This window comes from Dermacentor albipictus, chromosome 2 (assembly GCF_038994185.2).
Source record: "Dermacentor albipictus isolate Rhodes 1998 colony chromosome 2, USDA_Dalb.pri_finalv2, whole genome shotgun sequence".
In the NCBI taxonomy this organism is placed as follows: Eukaryota; Metazoa; Arthropoda; class Arachnida; order Ixodida; family Ixodidae; genus Dermacentor; species Dermacentor albipictus.
Window position 1 is genome coordinate 140,946,726 of NC_091822.1, and position 18,747 is coordinate 140,965,472.

An 18,747-nucleotide genomic window follows, 5' to 3' on the forward strand; every position below is an offset into this window, starting at 1 on the left:
GAGCAAACTGCTCCGCTATAAGGGTCGTCTATAGCTGCTTGTATCCCAGTAGAACTCAGTCAGACTTTCGGTACTTGGGCACGGAAGTCGTTTCAGTCTCTAAATCCAAATCTTGTCAACTGTGTCCCAGAGTCAGCAACAAAGTTTAATGATAAATTGAGAGATTAGCTTAGTGACAGACTTCGTAGGGACGCTGCTTCTAGTGTAAATTGGAATGCATCATGAAAGACAATGGCGCGCTACGTACCGGGTCCTCCGTATATTGTTGCGTACGTTTAAAAAAAAAAGGGGGGGGGGAAAGGTTTAGGGCTCACCGCTGTACTGTTCTTGCTTAAATTTTGCTGAAAGATCGCATTTTGGAGTCTGCGTCGTTTAGTAGGGCACTTGGCACAATTAATTGCCTGGTATTTAAGAAAGAAGTGCACATTTGTCTGCACTTATGTTCAGCGAACACGTGACTGCCCTCCCTGAAACGCTGCTTTCTGCAGCTGACGGCAGGCGGCGACACAAGTTTATGCTTGCGCTGTCGCGGCAGCAGCTCGCATCCCCATAAGCGCAGGTAAATTCACTGTGCCAAGTGCTATACGTAACGACGTAGACTACAAAATGCTATCTTTCAACAATATTTGAGCAAGAACAGTGCAGCGGTAAGCATAAAACCGCTCTCTCTCTCTCTCCTCTTTTCTTTTTTTTAAACGTACTCAGCGAAACATGCATGACTGCATTACAGAGGCCGTAATTGCGACGTGCATCGTTTCGCGACGCTGGCAAATTTAGTGCACCCGAGAAAACTGCGCCCGTTCTTCGTCCCGCATGCTGCGTACGCACACCTAGGCACCTCTCTCCTCCCGCCTGACTTCTTATTTCTCACCTTCACCTCCCTTTCGGCGGCTCTACACGGGTCAGCCTTCCCTCTCTAGTACAGTGCAGTTGAGCTGTGCTCTTCAGAGAAACAGTTACTGTGCTGCAAAACCCATCTCACTCACTCACTCACTCACTCACTCACTCACTCACTCACTCACTCACTCACTCACTCACTCACTCACTCACTCACTCACTCACTCACTCACTCACTCACTCACTCACTCACTCACTCACTCACTCACTCACTCACTCACTCACTCACTCACTCACATTTATATAAAAACAGAACTCACGCACGCACATGGAAGTCCGCATAGCGCTGCTTTTGTCATGCCCAGATAATCAAAAGGAATCGGCGCGTGTCCCTCCTTTCCGAGGGAGAAGCGATATGGCGGCGAAGACTCGGCATCCAGATTTACAAAGACGACCGAAGGAGACGAGAGGGCGATGGAAGGGCACGAGGACGAAGTGTGGGCTGTACGTACAAAAACATAAGAGAAGTCTAGAGGCATTGGAATCACGGGGTAGAATAGCGAGATGGAGAAGGAGGTCGAAAAAGAAAGAAAGAATAAGAACCAGAGAAGCGAAGGAGAACTGGGGAACCACCACCGGGGGCAGCCCATGGGGCGGAAATAAAGAGAAGGCGCGTGCGGGAAGGAAGGGGGGGGGGGACCTCGGTGGCAGAAATCAATTTCTCGAACCCCGCAGTTTGTCGACAGTTCGTCTTCCTCTCGTCCCGTTTTGCTCGTTTTTTTTTCCCCCTCGCGCGCGCTTCCTCGTAGTTTCTCACTGCTCGGTTGTGTGTGTCTTTCTCTCGCTCTTCCTGTTTTTTTTTCTTTTTTTGTCTCTTTCTTTCCGATTCCACCCCCACTCTCCCCGCTGCTTCTATTCCTTTGTGATTCGCTGGGGCAAAAAGGAGCGGCTGCAGACGAAGGGCGCGGAAAAGGAACGAACTGGCGCAGAACCAGAGCGAGAAACCAAGAAATAAAGCAAAGGGCAGCGAGGAGTGCGTGACGAGATGACTGAAAAGGGAACGGGAGGTTTGTTCGCTCCGGCGGATATTTGACGATTATTTGTGCGAGAGATTGTCTTTCTCGGATCCCCGTTTTTCTTCTTAGTTTGTTTTCTATTCATACCTCCTCTCTGGAAACTGGTCTTCTCGCCATATTTTTCCTTTTTACTGTCGTTCTTTCTTCCTTTTTTTGTATTCCCTCTTATTTTCTGTTTCCCGTTCTCGTTACTCTGTGCAGAGTGCCGTCGCTGTTTAGGTTTCTCGTGTATTTATTTCTTCCTTTTTTTTTTCTGCGCCGGCAATTCCGCCTCGCGGCTTCTGATATCTTGGTTCTTGGCCTTTTTCATCACATTATGCTTTCCAGATTGCGGCCTCGCGTGTGCTTTGTCGCTGGGGAATTCTGGTCTGGCTTTCCGTTTTTTATTCGTTTACTCTTGTTCTTTTATTTCCCTGTCGCTTTCGCGGCTCACGCGGCTCGTCAATCTTGGGTCTTCTTTTCTGGCGCTTCCTCCTCCTCCTCCCCCTCTCTCGGCGCTTCATTTGACACCGTCTCTTGTTCGCAGTATCGTCACTGCGAGAATGTGTGGACGGCGCTTCTCGCTTCATCTGGCCGCGGGGGCGTGTGGCCGATACGCCCTTCATTTCCGAGCGCGGTGACGTCATTTTTATCGCGCGAATCTTTGTGGAGCCTGTAACGCTCACGGTGAGAAAGGGGAGCCGCTGGCTCGATTTAAATGAACAGGGAGCGTTCGAAAATTCTGACGGTAATTTGGATGTTATCATGAATAGGAGAAACTGAAAGGGAATAATAATCATAATTTCTCTTTATTTGAAAAAGAAAATGGGAAATAACTCTTTAAAATGTAATATGATTCTTATCGAGATTGTTTGATATGTGGTATATGTGTGGTATTAAGAGTTTTTGCTAGGGAACGAAATGATTCATTGATTGTATGGGCAGATTGATTGTATGGGTAGAAACGAGTCGTTGTTAAGAATGAAATGCTTTTAGCTCCCGTTGTTGGCGACCTTCAAGTGACCTTGATCCAAAAGCCAGAGCCGTCATCCAGGCACTCAAAGGAGGTCATCCGGGCAACCGATCACGGCGGGATTACATACGCTGGTTACGTCCCAAAGAACTTACAAAAAATATTGCCTCCGAGTTCTTCCAAATGTTTGTTCGCAATGTCACTCAAGCTGCAACTTCTAGTACGCTGATGTTTTATTTGTCGTTTCCAACAGCGACGTTCAAAAGGCAGATACAGGGCACTATACATTTGATTGTCATCTTTTGGCGCCAAGACAGAGTTGCCCGTGCTGTTTTCAACGCCAGCGGTCCGTGAGGTCCGCGGCACGTCCGGCGCGCCGGTAGCGTATGGCGCACCGCAAAGGGCTGTTTGACCGAGACGAGACTTGCAGTGAGGCTCTGTCGGTGACGTTAAACTCTTGCGTCCACATGGACCAATGCACAGTATGGCGTGGTGTGATGGGGTGTTCCGTTGCGAACATGCACTACGCCCATTTTAAGATTATCGCTAGTAGAGTGTTTTAATTGAGCGTCCTTACGGTCCGGTCTGCTCCGAGTTGCCCCGCTTGGTCACAGCGGAGCGGCGGGCGACTTTCACGTTTTAGTTATACGTTTAGCGTAGCGGCGCGGACCTTTCGTAGTTGGAGCGCCCTCTGGCCGAATTCAGGGTAATGGAAGAAAATGAAAGCAACCATGGATCAATTTTACAAAGTAAAACCGATATATGTAACTTCTTTGTCCATGAACTTCCTAGACGTGCGCTTGTAAGGCGTTACCGTTCCATTTTATCCAGTGGAAAATAAAGCGCCGTCTTGGGGAACGCTACGTGATAGGCAGCGAGCTTGCTTTTGCATCCAATCCGATCCTTCTTGACGTCAACGCTAGCCAACGGTCTGCGCGCCACGCTCCGCTCAGGCGGCTTTGTAAGCTAACCGTGCTTGTCGCTCCGCGAGCCAGCTCGCGGCTAAGCGGAGGGCGCATGCGCATTCGCGCTCCGCCCAGCTGCTGAGCAGAGCGTAATAACGCCAAACTAAAACATTCTAGTATCATCTCCAACCACTCTACTCTCCGGTAGCCATTTCATGCTTAGATCTACTCTCAATTACGGGAGAGCCAGCATATTTTTACAGCGAAGGGCGTTAAGGGATACTTTCCCCACTAGAAAAAAGAATTCCAAAGATAGCGCGATGCCGCGCCGACCCGCGGCGGAGGTGAAGCAGCGGTTAAGCTCTCCCCATATGTGGGCTGATCCCTAAGATAGAGAAATGCCGAGCCGACCGACGGCGAAGGTGAAGTTCGCCGTTAAGGGGCCCACATACGCAGCTTCGGTGGTCATTCCCCTTCACAAAGTAAAAGGGCACTGAGTAATTTTTTTTTCTTTTTTTTAGGGCGCACTTATTCAAACGCGGCAAGGGGCCGGAGAGATAAAGGTATACGCTAAAGCGGGTTTCACCCCACAGCAACCCTGTATGCTGAGAAGCCATCTTTCGCGAACGTAGGTTAGGGACGTCTTCACGCGGATGGATGGACGCGTACGCATTTATGCCCACCGGAACCGGCACGCAGTCCTATCGCCAGTCGTAATCTTTCGTTCGGATTAGAGTTTGCAAAATTAAGGTATTTGGAGTTGGGTGAACACGTGCGATTTCTTCAACTTAACATATACCGCATCTTTTCAGCACAGCGCTTATTATTCACCCGTACGTGTGCGTAGTGCATGTGTTTTCGCCGTCTCCCGAGGTTATTGAGATGATGTATGCCTTCGCACCCCGATTTCTCGGTGCACCTCCAAAACCAGCCTCTTTTGGATGGCTTCAGATGACGGTTTGACGCGAGTGCAAAAATGAAGCTGCAGGACAGTGATGCGTCGCATTCCCTGTGGTCCCTTGCCGCTTCCCGCCTTCACTGTTCTCGTCACTTGGATTCCGTTGTTCCCTGCTTGCCCGTTATTTCTTTCCAGGCCCCATCTACCGCCGCCGGATTTCTCCCTTCATGCGTCCGGAGACAAGTTGGTTGGGCGCATTGCCGATTCGCTCTCTTTTCCTCTATCTTCTCGCTTGGCTGGCGACAGCTCGGATATCTAGTGTCCCCCCGGACAGTACCGTGATATCCGTCCCACATTGCGTCTTCGCGTTCATGCATTATTTCACGTTCTTTTCGTTTTTTTCCTTCTTTATTATCTTTCGAGTAGCCTCGCTGCATGCACCCGAGCTTGGACTGCTGGGCTCTGTTAGCCTTTGTTCGTGAATTCCATCTCCCAGTTTACTTGGGTTTCTCTCTTTCACTACGTCGCATTCCTTCGTTTTTTGTTTGTGCCTTTGGTCGGCTCTTGTGTTCGGCCGTCGTACGTCCTGTTGAAAAGCCATCGCCCGTGAACACCGAGTGAAACACGCCGTCCGCTGAACGTGGAGATGGGGGGGGGGGGGGGGCAGAACAGCAACAACGACGGTGCTGTTGGCAGGGCACGCGCGTGCCATGCGCGGCTCCTGCTCCCCTGTCGGCAGATGTCAAAGGCGCTTCTCCTCGGAGGGAGAGGGATAAAAACAGCGTGTTTGCCGACGACGACCCACTCCCCTGACGCGGGCGGTTTCCGATTGCTGGCTTTCTACCCACTACCCGCCTCTCTCTTTCTCTCTCTCTCGAGGGCATCTCTCTAGCAGCTTGAGGTTGCGGCTTCCGAGTCGGGCGCGCTTGTAATGACTGCCTTCCCTGACGGATGTAACCGAGCTCGAGGGGTGATATAGCGGCCGTCGACTTCTTTTTTTTCCCCTTTGTATTGCGACATGGGCTGAGGATCCGGCCTCTTCTTGCATGCATTCTGTAGAATCGACTGTGACAGGTTCTTTATGCGGCCCCTCTACTCTCTCTCTCTCTCTCTCTCTCTTGTATCTTCAGCCATCGGCGGATTTCCCGGAGATTGGAAAACGGAAGGCGTGTTTAGGGTGTTGCTTGTTTTTTTTTTTTCTAACCGCTCGTGTTGCTTGACGGTGGTTGTGAAATTGCAACGTGGGGCCTCTGTGTAGCTGGAAGGCGAGTGATGCTTTCGTTGTTTTGCCGCCAATGCGTTTCTTACGAAGGAAGCGGAAAACTGAGACAAATGGTAAAGTTTTACATTCCCAAGTGTTCGAATGCACTCAATCACATACGTGCTGAATTGAAAATAAACGAGAGCAAAAAAAAAAAGAGAATGAAAATAAATAAAGAAAAAGGGGAAGGGAGGAAACGCTGGCCATCAGCATTGTGAAGAAAAGATAAAGTTGCGAAACAAAAACTGGAAAGCTCGTGCTGTATACTGACGGCTCCGCACCCGCGCGGTGTTTGTTTTCGCTCATTTTATTTATCGTCATGATGTACATTTAAACTGTTGCTCTTTTTTTAGGCTCTGGTTGTGTTAATCTGACGACATGATGTCTCCATGTTGTGTTCTAGGACAGCGACAGCCAGGACCATAACGCTGTGAGTTATCTATAAAGGAAAACTCTACGTGTTTCACTGGACCTAACCCGAAACTTCTCGTGTGAAGGATATGATATATTCGTGTTATAGCGAGACCTAAGGAGAACGTGGCCCAAATAACGAGAAATGGCGCTTGTGTCGTGCAACTTTCTTGGTCCGGCGTGCATGGCGCTTTTTTTTTATTATGGAGGGACAACTAGCCCACAGCTATCCGTATTTCTAACGTCAGCTGGCAGCTTTTATTTTCCTTGAATTGACTGTCCTTCCGTGAAACTAACTGTTACTACACCGTGCTATCGTGTGGAATGCGGAGGCTCCTTTACTTGTTTGTGCATTTTTCTACTTAATGTTTCCAAGAAACGAAAGTCTATCCACACGTTAATTGTCCACAGTGGTTTCAGGGGAAAGAAGTCGTCATCTGTAGCCTCTCGACAGCTTTGGGTCTGCATTCGTCACTGACTTCAGTAAGAAGGGGTGTAGCTATGACTAGCTATAGTCAGGCAATAACGGTTGGTGGCGGCGTGCATGCGTTTGTGGGTAGTTCAATACACGACCTTCCCGTCTCATAAGCTGTGTTTTCTATTGCGAAAGGAGGTCACTATCTATTAGAACATACGGGGCGTAGAGCACACGAGGCATTATCAGTCAATGCTTACGGGCCATAGAAGTGTGTCCGCCCAATTGTGTGCAGGAATGTGTAGTGCGTGATATGTGTTCTTGTTCTGTGGTTGCACTACTCGTTTTCCCTTCTGTTGTATATATATATTTTTTCTGTTGTGTCATCTTTGTGTGCGTACCATGTATAAGTCGGATGAGAAGAAGCAGAATTTATATACATGTATATACCACACGACCTTTGGTACGTTTGCGCTAACCGAATTTGTTTCTCTCTTTTCTTTCTCTCCCTCTTTCGCAGTGTGATAGTGAGAGCGACAGCGAAAGGGTGAGTGTTGATTCTGCCTGTCTCGTTTTGCCTTCCCACCGCGCCTGCCGCTGTGGACGCCATCGTGGACGCATCACGCCACTTCGGAGGACGAGCACACCACCCGCGTTTCGACATGTTTTCCAAACGCCGTGTTACGGGGCCACGAGGCCACTTATTTTCTTTATTTTTCATTTTTTAAAATTTCAACTTGCGCCATGGCCACGTCAGTTCGTGCTGTCGTATTTTCGTCGAAATTGCGATCTCTCCATAAGGTTTTATTTATACCGCGGACATACGGCTACGCTTGGTGATAGCGGGACGGGTCGGTAATGAATACTCCTACCACATTCACGACACGACCGGCGTTCTCCTTCTCGTCTCACGATGACGATGTTACGAACATGCTCTTTTGAACTGGGTGGTGACGCATGTCACCCAGCTCGCTATCGCTTGTTAATCGTATGATAACAAGCCAACAAACAAAGACACCAAGGACAACATAGCGGAAATTACTTGTGCTCAATAATTGAATTATAGAAGTTGTACATTAATTTCAACGAAGGTGAATGAAAAGACAACTGGCCGTAGTTGGGGCACGATCCCCCGTCTTCGCATTACGCGTGCGATGCTCTTACCAACTGAGCTACCGCAGCGCCGTTTTCCCGTCCACTTTCTTGGGTATTCATGTTTTACTACTAGAAATAACCCTGGGAGTGTTAGCCAGCGCCGCCACTGACAAACCTTTGCGGCGGAATCCATCCTCTTTCATTCCCATTAATGTATAATTTCTTTCATTCAAATATTAAACACAAGTAATTTCCTCTATGTTGTCCTTGGTGTCTTTGTTGGCTTCTACTGACACACGCACCCATGCACGACAGCGCCGCCCATCGACTGGTGTGCTCGCTAATATTTATTGACGCTCTTCGCTGGTACGTGCAATGAGGTGTCACCAGAGAAACACCCTTCTATTCCAGTGTAGCGGCGTCTACAGAGGCTGAAAGTGCCTCACGCCGAAACCAGCGGCGGACTCGCCGATGGCGTTTGTTGAAGCATTATGCAGATTTACTTCAGAAGAGAAGCGTAGAGTCGAGGCCCATTTGTGAACCTTGAGCTAGAATGCATTGCTAAGTGCAAGTTGCTTTCATTCCTATTGCACCGAAGAAAGAGCGAGAGAAACGGGTAAAGAAACTGCAAATAAACATAGAGGGTATATTCAATCTTGTAGCTCGCAGCGTTGATGTCGAAGCAGCCAGGAAAACGGAGTTGTGAAGGAAAAGCTTCGGAGGCCTTTCTGTAAGGAACATCTGAAAACAAAGTCGCTACATTTGCAACCAGTGTACATATCAATACATACGTTTCATTTTTTCTTATTCTAGCTGTCACCGTCCCGGACTTACGCGAAGTCGCGCCTGTCATCGTTGTATAAGTGAGGGCGTTGAAACTCTCCCGTCAACGCTGGCGTGACTGTCTCGCCTGTCAGAGCCGGTTCTTGAAGTGAGATTGGGCATGCCCGCCCCACCTCTCTTTCCGCCCCTCCCCTCCATTCTGCGACCCGCTCTCCAGCTGCATCGTGCTGCATCTGATCGGCGGCGCGTGACAGCTTCCAGCTGGCTCTTCAGTCGCGAAACTGCGCTTGCACCTCATGCGTTGCATCCGCTATGTATACGCGCGCACTTATACGTACCTTCCGCGACCCCGTTGGCACCGTCGATACGCAGAAGCGCAAGCGGCGCATATCCTATAGGTATACGTCCGCGTTGCCTTCGCTGTCCTTGCGCGGAATGCACGACGTTCCTTTCTTTCTTTCAAACTTCTCGGGAGTGAAGTTTGTCGAGGGCAGACATCGACGGCACCCTCAAGGAACTACATAACAAGCAGTAAAAGTGGAATTTGGTGGAAGATGCAAAAAACGAGCGAGTCCGCTTCCGCGCATTGCAGGCGCTGGAGAGCGGCGACGACACCCTTCGCGAAGCAGTCTTCAACTTGCGTTTTTTTGGCCGGGCCCCTCCAACGGGGCTCCGAGTTGTCGTCGTCGTCGTCTTCGCTCGAGTGCGCAGCCGGCAGTTATTGACTTGCAAATGGCCGCCCAGCGCAAATGTTGTGCGCGTGCGCGCTGTGTGGGCGTCTCTCTCTCTCTCTCTCGCAGCGTCTTTCTTCTCTTCCACCTATACAGTTCTCTCTCTCCCTCTATCGTCGTGTCGTGGTTCGCACGTTCTGCCTTTGTTCTGCTGTCGCGTGCTCGACGGGTCGGACTATTTTGTTTTGTTCCTGGCGTCCGCAGATTGTCCTCGTCCTTTCTCTCGGGGCGTCTGCGCGGGCGCGCTGAGAGGGACCCCTTTTGTCGCCCTGGCGCGATTTGAATAGGGTCGCCCTAATGAAGAAAACACAGCTAGAGAGTATACGAGAGGCGGGCGTGTAGAGTGCACTCTTTATGGCACTCGTTTATGCTTGCGTAATATATCCTTCTGCGCAGTGCGACGCGTTTCGTGTGTGTGTGTGGGGAGGGGGAGCGGGGTGCGCAGAGAACTTTTCTCTCGTCACGCGTATTTCGCTATTGTCCCAGAAACGTTACGTACTATGCGTTTCTTTTCGTCTCTTCTCATATTGCTTTTCGTTCGTCAGTTTGCTGACAGAGGCGTCAGGAGTGTCGTTTGAACTCTACTTTTTTTTTTCCTCGCCCATTGTTAGCATAAAAGGCCGGCTCGAATCTCGTTTTTGTTTCCCTGGCCGCCGCGTAGCAAAATTGTTAGCGTTCTTACACACCTGGATCGCGTGACGAGCAACCCTTGCGTTTTTCGTCGTACGGCAGTCACGCGTGCCGGTTCTTCGAGCGTGCGGCGCTTTGCGGCGGCTGTGACTAGGTCGCGTGATAAGCAGAAATAAACGCCCGTTGACCGGCGGTGCGTGGAAGACGCCGAGCGTTGTCGATGCTTCCAGCTTTTTTTTTTTTTCATTTTGTAAGCTTGTACCCCTGTTCTTTAGGGGCTGTCTGTGTTAAACGACGAAGATACGGTGCCCGTGTCAAGGGACTCCCCCCCAATCCCATGCTCCATTAAAAAGAATTAAAAAAAGAAAACCCCGTCTTCCCCGTCATCCGCGGTTTTCGGAGAAAATCCTGCCTGTTTCGTGCCGAAGCACACTTTCCTTTCGTGCTGAATGTCTCTGCTGTAACTCCGCCAGTTTCGCATGACAAGTTGTCCGTACTGTAACCGTGCAGCTGATCACGCCAGGCACTGCGATGAGACGGCATCACGTCGCTTGAGCCACGTGTGTTTGCGCCGCCTTCATCCTGGTACCTACCCTGTTAGCCCAGCGTGCGCCTCGGGCAATCGCATATGCGCACGTGCTCTCAACTTTCCTCGCTAAATAAGTTGCCGTAGAGCTCGTTTCCCATGGCCGCACCCTGACGTGCGCTGTAGGTTTGTCGCCCGAGTTATTCGTGGTACATTCCTGTGTTTTTCGTCGAGTCTCCGCTTGTTCGACCACTCCGGGTCGATGTTATGCGCATGGAAGTCGATCGTACTGCGATCCTAGTGCAGAAATGCTCGACATGGTGGCGCGGGCCAAATCTTAAAAAACAACAAGAACAACAAAAAAAAAATTGAGGAGGCAGGTTTTCGAATGTTCCACCCGTCCTCGTCGCCCTGGTGCGGGAGGGAATTCTCTCCTCCGAGCCGCGAGTCGCCGTGCGTGTGTTTGTCCTTGCATGTGTAGCGTGTAGTCGCGCGCGCGCACCTGTAGTGCATTACCACCTCGACAACACAGACGTCTATATGGGGCTTCTGCTTCCTTCTGCAGCCCAGCCTCACCTTTACGTCCTCATCTGAAGTTTCGTTTGAATTATTGACTCGGAGCCAAGATTTAGGACCCGGTGGCTTCACGGCCGCCGGGTCCAAGAGCGGCCATGAAAAATGCCGAACTTGCTTTCGCGATTGTGCGCCCCTCTTCTGGTCATCATCACTATTATCCCTCGGGACACCTTTATGTCCCGTTATGTTTCCCCCGCTTTGTGCCGCGTAGTAGGCTAGACCGCGCTAGTCCACGCCCACCTCACTGCTTTCCTTCCAATAAATCCTCTCTCTCTCTCTCTCTCTCTGTTCCTCCCTTGCCAGACAAATGGACGTTGGCGTGCGCGCTTCGTGCGTGGCACGCGGTCGTGTCCGCGGTGTCGCCCATCCATCACGGCCGATTGTTCTTTGTGAAGCGGAAGGGCAGAAGAAGTGCGTTACTGGCTGAGCAGGAGTGTCTGTCTGTCTCACCGTTCGTTATTTTTTCTTCTTTTCTTTCTTTCTGTTTTAACTACCAGCGCTTTCTTCCCCGTTCATGTTAAATGTTGACCGAACATGTCCATTTCTCTCTCTCTCTCTCTCTCTCTCTGTTTCCCGGTTTCGTCTAGCTAGTCGCCGAAACGTAGGTATTTTATTTCGCGTAGTTCAGCTCTATACGATTTCACTGCTTACGCTTGTCGTACAGTAAGGGCGTAGGGTAGCAAACGTTCGTGACGTCACACGATATTGTGAGCTCGTCCTTCGCCAGTCTAAGTTTATTGATTTCCTCTTGTTTTTTTTTCTTCTTTTATTTCCGGGAGCACTCAACAGCTGGTCGGATTCGCTAGGTAAACGACTGATCGTAAAAAAAAAAAAAAAAAAAAAACTTCATAATGCCTGAAAGCAGATATATGTAACGGAGTCATGTTGTGCGCGTCCGTTGATGGCGGAACATTAGTTAAAATTAGACGCGCAGTTTGCGTGCAGCATTCCCCCTTCTCCGCCTAAGACCGCTGTCACTATTTCATGATTTCATCACTACACTTCACACTTTCTTACTTCTGCCTTCTCATTCTGTGTTGTTGCTTCGCTGAAATGCACGTCAGCTTGCAGTGAAATCCTCCTTTGGAAGACACATCTACGGTGCGACGGAAACGCTATCGACAAATTTTGGGCACCGTTTCAAGTTTGATTTTGTTTGCGGCAATGTACGAAAAGTTGTGTGCAGCCAGCGTCCCACCACGAAGCTTTTGAAGACTCAAGTGCATGAGTACTGCAATATGGCGATAATTAGACTACACGTTAAGTTCACATTCGAAACCTCTTCAGAGCACGTACCATTAGCCTCTGTACAGCCGTGTTGCGCCGATAAATTGCGAGAACTGCGGTCGGCCGCTGAGTGCCGTACACGAAATGTTGCTGAGAGGGACGCTAATGTCGCATTCAACAGAGATATTTGCGGGGAACCGTTAATTTGCACTGTCTGGGGAGTAATAGTTGTCATCGAGGTGCCTCAAGCTGAGGTAGACGCAAGGAGAGGAGCCAGAATAATGCTTGAGGCAGCACCACGGAATCCATCTCATTACATGCCTAAATGAGTACCTGCTCGCTAAAATAATTGGTTAGCATAAAGGTCCGTCAAGTTTTTCAGTACTTCAGCTGTTCTTTATATATATAAGCTATAACTATAGCTATAACATAACCGCTGGAAGTATCGAAATTTCTGTGGTGTCAACGGTTTTTTTTCCCCCTTTCTTGTAATGTTGACCTTCGGTATACGTCAAGAGACCAATGCGCTTCTGCTTTCCTTCGCGCAACGTGCCGTGGAAAATTGCTTAGGCGAGCGATGAAAAGGGGCTTAAAAGGAGGGCATTACCGAAGCCCGTGTGTACTAATACGGCGCCCGCTCGTTCTCGCTTACTACGCCCGCTTTCGTTTTTCTTCATTCCTCTCACGCCAGCCCCTGAACTTCGACCGCCTTCGCTAATTGGGATCGCTTAACAACTCTGCGCTGTTTGCCCTCCCAGCTGCACTCCAGTGCTTTTTCTCGCTCTTTTCCCGTCTCAAGGTCGCGATCCTTCGGCCCCCTTCTCCGCCTAATGGCGCGATCTCGGCCTTCTAAAGAAGCAAGAGCGCATCGACCCAGACGCGCGGGGGGGGGGGCATCGTGTAATCTTTGCGTGTGTTCGCATATATACGGCCGTGTGGATGTATGCGCTCGTTATTTACGGCTGTTGCTGACACGCCTGGCGGGAGGCCGGAGTGGCTTAAGTGATAATCTTATTAATAGCTTCTCAATCCTCCCTTTCCACCACTCCAACTTGCTCCTTGAGGAAGAGGCGACGTCGGTCCTTAAAGTCTGCACTTCAGTCTCCCCTGAGCGGGCCCACTCGCTTGATTCAGAGTTTTAATTATGTGTCCCATGCTGGGCTGGAGAGGGGGCGGGGGTCGACGCGCTCAGCTCGCGTGGCGGCATCTCTCTCCTTTCTTCTTTTCTTCTTCTTCTCGTACGTTGTGTAATCGAGCGAAGAGCTGTTCTCGGTTCGTGTTTAACGCTATAGCTGTCGTGGTGATGCAAGTGCCTGCGCTTTGGCGAGTGCGACGTGTCTCGGCACATTCTGGCGGACTCAGTCTCGCTGCATATTCGCGTGTTAGGTTCGCGCGTGTGTAATCGTGCTTTCGAGACAGGAACGGCGAGAAAATTGACGCGGGAAACGACGCTGTATAGAGCAGAGTTGGACGTTGTAGGCTTGCACGTTTGACGGCTGAGCGCCGACTTCGAATGTCGTGTATGTTTAGCCGTGGTGGTATGGTCCTTTCAGTGCGAAACGCCGAGCCTATTTAGGCTTATAACACACGACGTGCATAATATGCGTCAGGCCTTTCGTGATGTTTTCGACGTGGCCCGACCTTGCGCGATTTTTTTTTGTTTTTTTTATTGCTTTCTATCGCTCCGTGAACGTTAATGCGCCTATGTGGTACCTATAAGAGATAGCTTGTGACGCTGATTACCGCATTAATTATTTGCTGCGTGCTTGTTGAGTAATCGACTTTCGTGCGTACCGTTCTTTATGCTTGCCAGTGTCACTGTCACTGGCAGTACTGCACACACGCCTCGGCTTTGTCTGTTCTGTAGCTAAAGTTTTGTGTCCTGTGTGAACATGAGCAGCCACAGTGTTTTCCTCTTATGAGTGGCGTTTTTTTTTTTTCTCGTTTTCGCGTCAACTCGCTTAGGGTTTAGCTCGAACGGATGTTAATCGCGCTGTTCGTAAATCGTGCACTGCTTCTGCGTCGTTTAACTAGCACATGCGCCTGTGTATGTGACTCATACATAGGCGCTAATAATGCGTAATTCTTTATTTTTCTTTGTTAGGTAGTATTTATTCTAATAAGCCAGTGCTATGCGTCCTGCTCTCTCTTCTTTTATTGTTTTAGCTTTGATTTCTTTTGTAAGCTTTTTATTTCGAGGCATCACGTTTCTTAGTGGCCAGGTTTCCCATTTAGCCACAGCTAGCTCGCAGCAGCAGTAATTCTAATGAATAAACCTGCTTTATAGACTAATAGGCGCTGACCCATGAAGAGAGTGACAGAGAGAGACAAAGGACGCATCCTTCGCGGAATTCTCGCAAACTTGGCATCTCCTATATCCTGTACCAGTAGCCGCGTCACGCTTACACGTGACAAGCTGTAGCGCACCTTTCGTAGCAATTAGGTATCGAGCCGCAGCTCAGCCGGTTGTTTCGCCAAGAGGAAGTAATTTGTTTCTAATTAAACGTCGAGCGTAAACTTGGCCCGCGCCCTCCCCGCTCGTCCTCATGCGTATGTCTGGCCGAGGCTCGTGCAGGAAGTAGATACATATAAAAAAAAGCAAGCGAGCGCCAACGAATATTGTAATGTCGCACCTCGCATGGGGTAAGTATACAGGCGACGCTCTTCTTGGGGGAAGGGGGGTCTTCTTTGCATATACACCGCCGCCGCGCAGTTGCGCCGAACAGGTGTTCCCTTACAGTTGCCCCGGCATTTTCGTGTTGCAGCGAAGGAATAATTTACGTGCAACCTTTCGCAACAGCGCAGCTCATTAGTGCGCCGTGTGTTTTCCTTAATAACCTCCGCCGCCGTTGGTTCGGCGGTCCGCGGTGCGGCTGCGTTTCTGTCATTAGGATGGCCATTCCGTGATTAGACGGTAGTCTGAAACGGATACACGCCATGTTCGCGTCCCTTTCTCTTTCTCTCTCTGTCCGCGTCGGTGCTTTGAACGTTGGGTTGCACTTCTGCGCGCGGTTGTGTGCTTCTCAGCGATGGCTGCTTTGGTTACCGCGTTTGCTGGCGCATGTGCTTGCCCGACCAGAGCTGTGGCGCCGCGAGCACTCGGGTACACGAACTTTTATCACGCTAACTTTACAGAGCGCTGGAGGTTGGAGGCGGTGTTTGCTGATTAACGGACGAGACGTTATATTAGCTTTATATATAGGTTATCCGCTGCTCGCGACGACTACCCTGGGGAACGTATTTGCTTGTTTTCATGTGTTTGAATAACTGGTAAGTGTGTATTTATGCTTATTTGTTTGGGAGCATACGCGCACGTCTTGTTTTTCGTCCATGGGAGTGTTTAAGCAGTTTTCCATTTCACATTCCCCGGTATTGTACGAGGTATAGTGCGCATGTTCAGTGCGTTCTGAGTAATAATTTTCGGGGTGTCGGTCGAACTTCGGCTAAAATGTGTCACGTTTATTGTAACTGAAGCGTTCGTTGCTGCACCTTATCAGACACAGTAATTAATGCGCCTGTTGAAGGAATTTTTACGCACGAACATGTCGGCGCAATTCGTTATTCATTGACGCATTGTCGCGGTACCCGCTGCGACTCATATATCTGCGTTTATTGCGAGCGAAGAAACCGTTTTGTTACACACGTGTTCAGCTACATTTACTATGGGACAAGAATAACCCGCACCTTATCAAGGCGCGTGAGCGTCCTCCTTGCGTTTGCTTATTGAATCAAGGCGCCTGTTCTACTTAGGGAGAGCAAAAGAATCCACAAAGTCTTTCATAGCGCGTCTCTTAGCAAGTCGCCTATTATTTAGCGCAAAATTCTGGAGGCAGGAACACTTATAGATAGGACACGAAACAGAGCCAAATGTTGAACAGCGATATTATTAGAATCCGAGTCATGAATATGCCAAGCACATCTGACATGCCGAATCCTTTTTTCTTTTTTTTTTCTCTCTGTGAAGCTCGCCCTGCGGCGTAGTTGCTTATGTAAACGAAAGCACGGAGCCGTGACACAGAAATTGCGGTAGCACCTTGGCGAAGTTGTCGTACAAGAGCCAACGGATGTAAGTGTCAGCCTTGATCCGTTGCGCGTACTTACTAGCATCAAGATATATATATATATATATATATATATATATATATATATATATATATATATATATATATATATATATATATATATATATATATATATATATATATATATATATATATAATATAAAGCGAGGACGTGCTCACGCGTTCCCGGCCAGCCTTACCGATTCTCACAGCTTCAACTATTTCCATTAAGTCATATCTGTGCCCCGAGAACACGGAGCGTTGCTGTAAGAGTGTATCTATCCAAGCCTATATGCTCCCTTTGTCGATAATTTTGAGCTACATAACAACTGAGGTATCATACTAATTGTTGCGGCTTAGGGTGTTGTTAGGGCAAGGAATCCACCAAGCCCATCGACCAGTACGTCAGTTAGTAGGAATGGAGGGAAAACGGTTTATTTGGCTTAGTTACACTGCTCCAGTTACGGAAGCCCACATCATGCATGAGCAAGTTAAACGTCCGAGTTCACATCGGGACGCTCTGTCCGCACTGCACCTAAAGTCTCCGCTTTTAGTACCGTCGTCTTCCCTAGGCGAGTGGACTAGGGAATCTGAAGGTCGCCGTCGTCGTTCGGTAGCATTTGATGTTGGCTCTCCTCATCATTTGTTCAGGTTGTCTGGTTTGGGGGGGGGGGGGGGGGGGAGGTGAGTTGTGGCCTTTTATGGACCCGTCAGCAGTCGCTGTCCACGCTTCGTTGTCGTCTCGATAGGCGCTGATGGATGTGTGGGTGTTTGCCTCGTCTCAAACGTGTAATTAACGCCATTGTGGTGTTTAGACGTAACACAACTCTTTCCTTGCAGCGTTCGTAACTCATTTCACGTCATAGAGACAGCATACGTACGGCCGAGCACGTCGCCTCACTGCATTTATTATTACCATTATTATTTCGTCCTGCGCTTTTCTTTTAATAGACGGCCAGCTCATCTTCCTCTATAGCGTGAAAGAAGGTGGTTGCAACAGATTTCGATCAGGACTTACGTGTATCTATATACCCGCATCGCATAGTTGAACCTCAATGCACGGCGCTATTCGAAATTTCTTTGGTGGGCCTCCCGCGTATCTCTTATGCCAGTGACTCGTTTATACAATGGTCTCAGTCAGAATAGCGACTAGTATATATGTCGGTATAGGGTAATATCCCTTGTAAAAAGCCTTTGTCAAAATGTACTTTCCGTACCTCGAAAATTCCATCCACTGTTTGATGTATCCGGTAACGAGTCCCGCCAGGCGCATTATTGCGTTGCGGCGTCGTTGGTGGAGACCTCGCGTGGCGCTCCAGCAGTCGGTGCCGATAACACGTTGTGTGCGCCGCGGCTGCCTGGTTTTTTTCCCCAACTAAACATAAAACGTGCCCGACCGCTCTCAATACCCGTTTCGCTTCCTCTTTCAAGTCGCACAATGATGGCGTCTTGTTCTGACTCTTTGGGTCGCTGCGGATTTCTCATATCTGGCTGATTTTCGTCGATTCGGTTCGCTTTGAAGTTGCAGGAGACGACTGTGCGAACGCGCGTGTCTCAGCGCGACGGCTTTGAATGGGAAGCTGGTTTCGTATTATCTCTCCCTTTGGATACGCCGCTCTCGCTCGCGACTGTTGAAACATCAAGTGTGACTGCTCGTCATTCCGAGTGCTCGTCCGGGAATATCCGTAATATAAGTTTCAAATACTATGCGGTTGCATGTAATGGGATTCTCATATTCGGATGTACTCACTTTTATGTCCGCATGTAATGGCTTATGTTAGTCTCGATGGCAGTGGACGAGTTTGAAGTTCCGCTTGGTCGATGGTATTGTTACATCCCGGGGTTTTGCTAGCCTGCATGAAATGCATCTGATATGGTCATAGAGGATCAATCAATCAATCAATCAATCAATCAATCAATCAATCAATCAATCAATCAATCAATCAATCAATCAATCAATGAAATCTTATTATGCTGGCATTCGCATAGCTCGTAAATGGTGCTGGAGCGGTAAGCACGGGATATTTCTCGTGCTGTGAACCAAAGAATGGCGGCTACGCGTTAGGACAAACTCACTGCTGAATCTGTAAACGTCTCGCCTCTTTTCGTATGCAGTACTTTCGTGTCTGCTGCATATGTCGTAATTTACACGAAGCACGCTGGTGCTTTTGACAGCGCGCATGTTTAATATGCGACACATACGGTGGTAAAACGTTGTTACATAATAATAATCATAAAAAAAAAAAGAAAAGTCACAGAGGAGCAAGCTTCACGTATAAAGACGCTCGATTTGACAGTCATGCATGCGCATACGTAATACGAGGATGAAAAAAAACGGCTCTAGTGGATTGCGGATTTCGCAG

General features: G+C 49.1%; 1 protein-coding gene across 5 annotated transcripts in view; it reads left to right on the top strand.

Moving 5' to 3' along the window:
* Positions 1–18,747, top strand: part of LOC139056115 (autism susceptibility gene 2 protein-like) — a 444,462-nt gene that overhangs the window by 270,823 nt on the left and 154,892 nt on the right. For 4 of the 5 annotated variants that reach the window (XM_070534006.1, XM_070534008.1, XM_070534010.1 and 1 more), the window contains 2 exons: positions 6,333–6,359; positions 7,276–7,302. In XM_070534006.1, coding sequence (XP_070390107.1) covers positions 6,333–6,359; positions 7,276–7,302 — 54 coding nt within the window. The remainder of the gene's footprint in view (positions 1–6,332; positions 6,360–7,275; positions 7,303–18,747) is intronic. The other variant, XM_070534007.1, reaches the window with a different exon arrangement.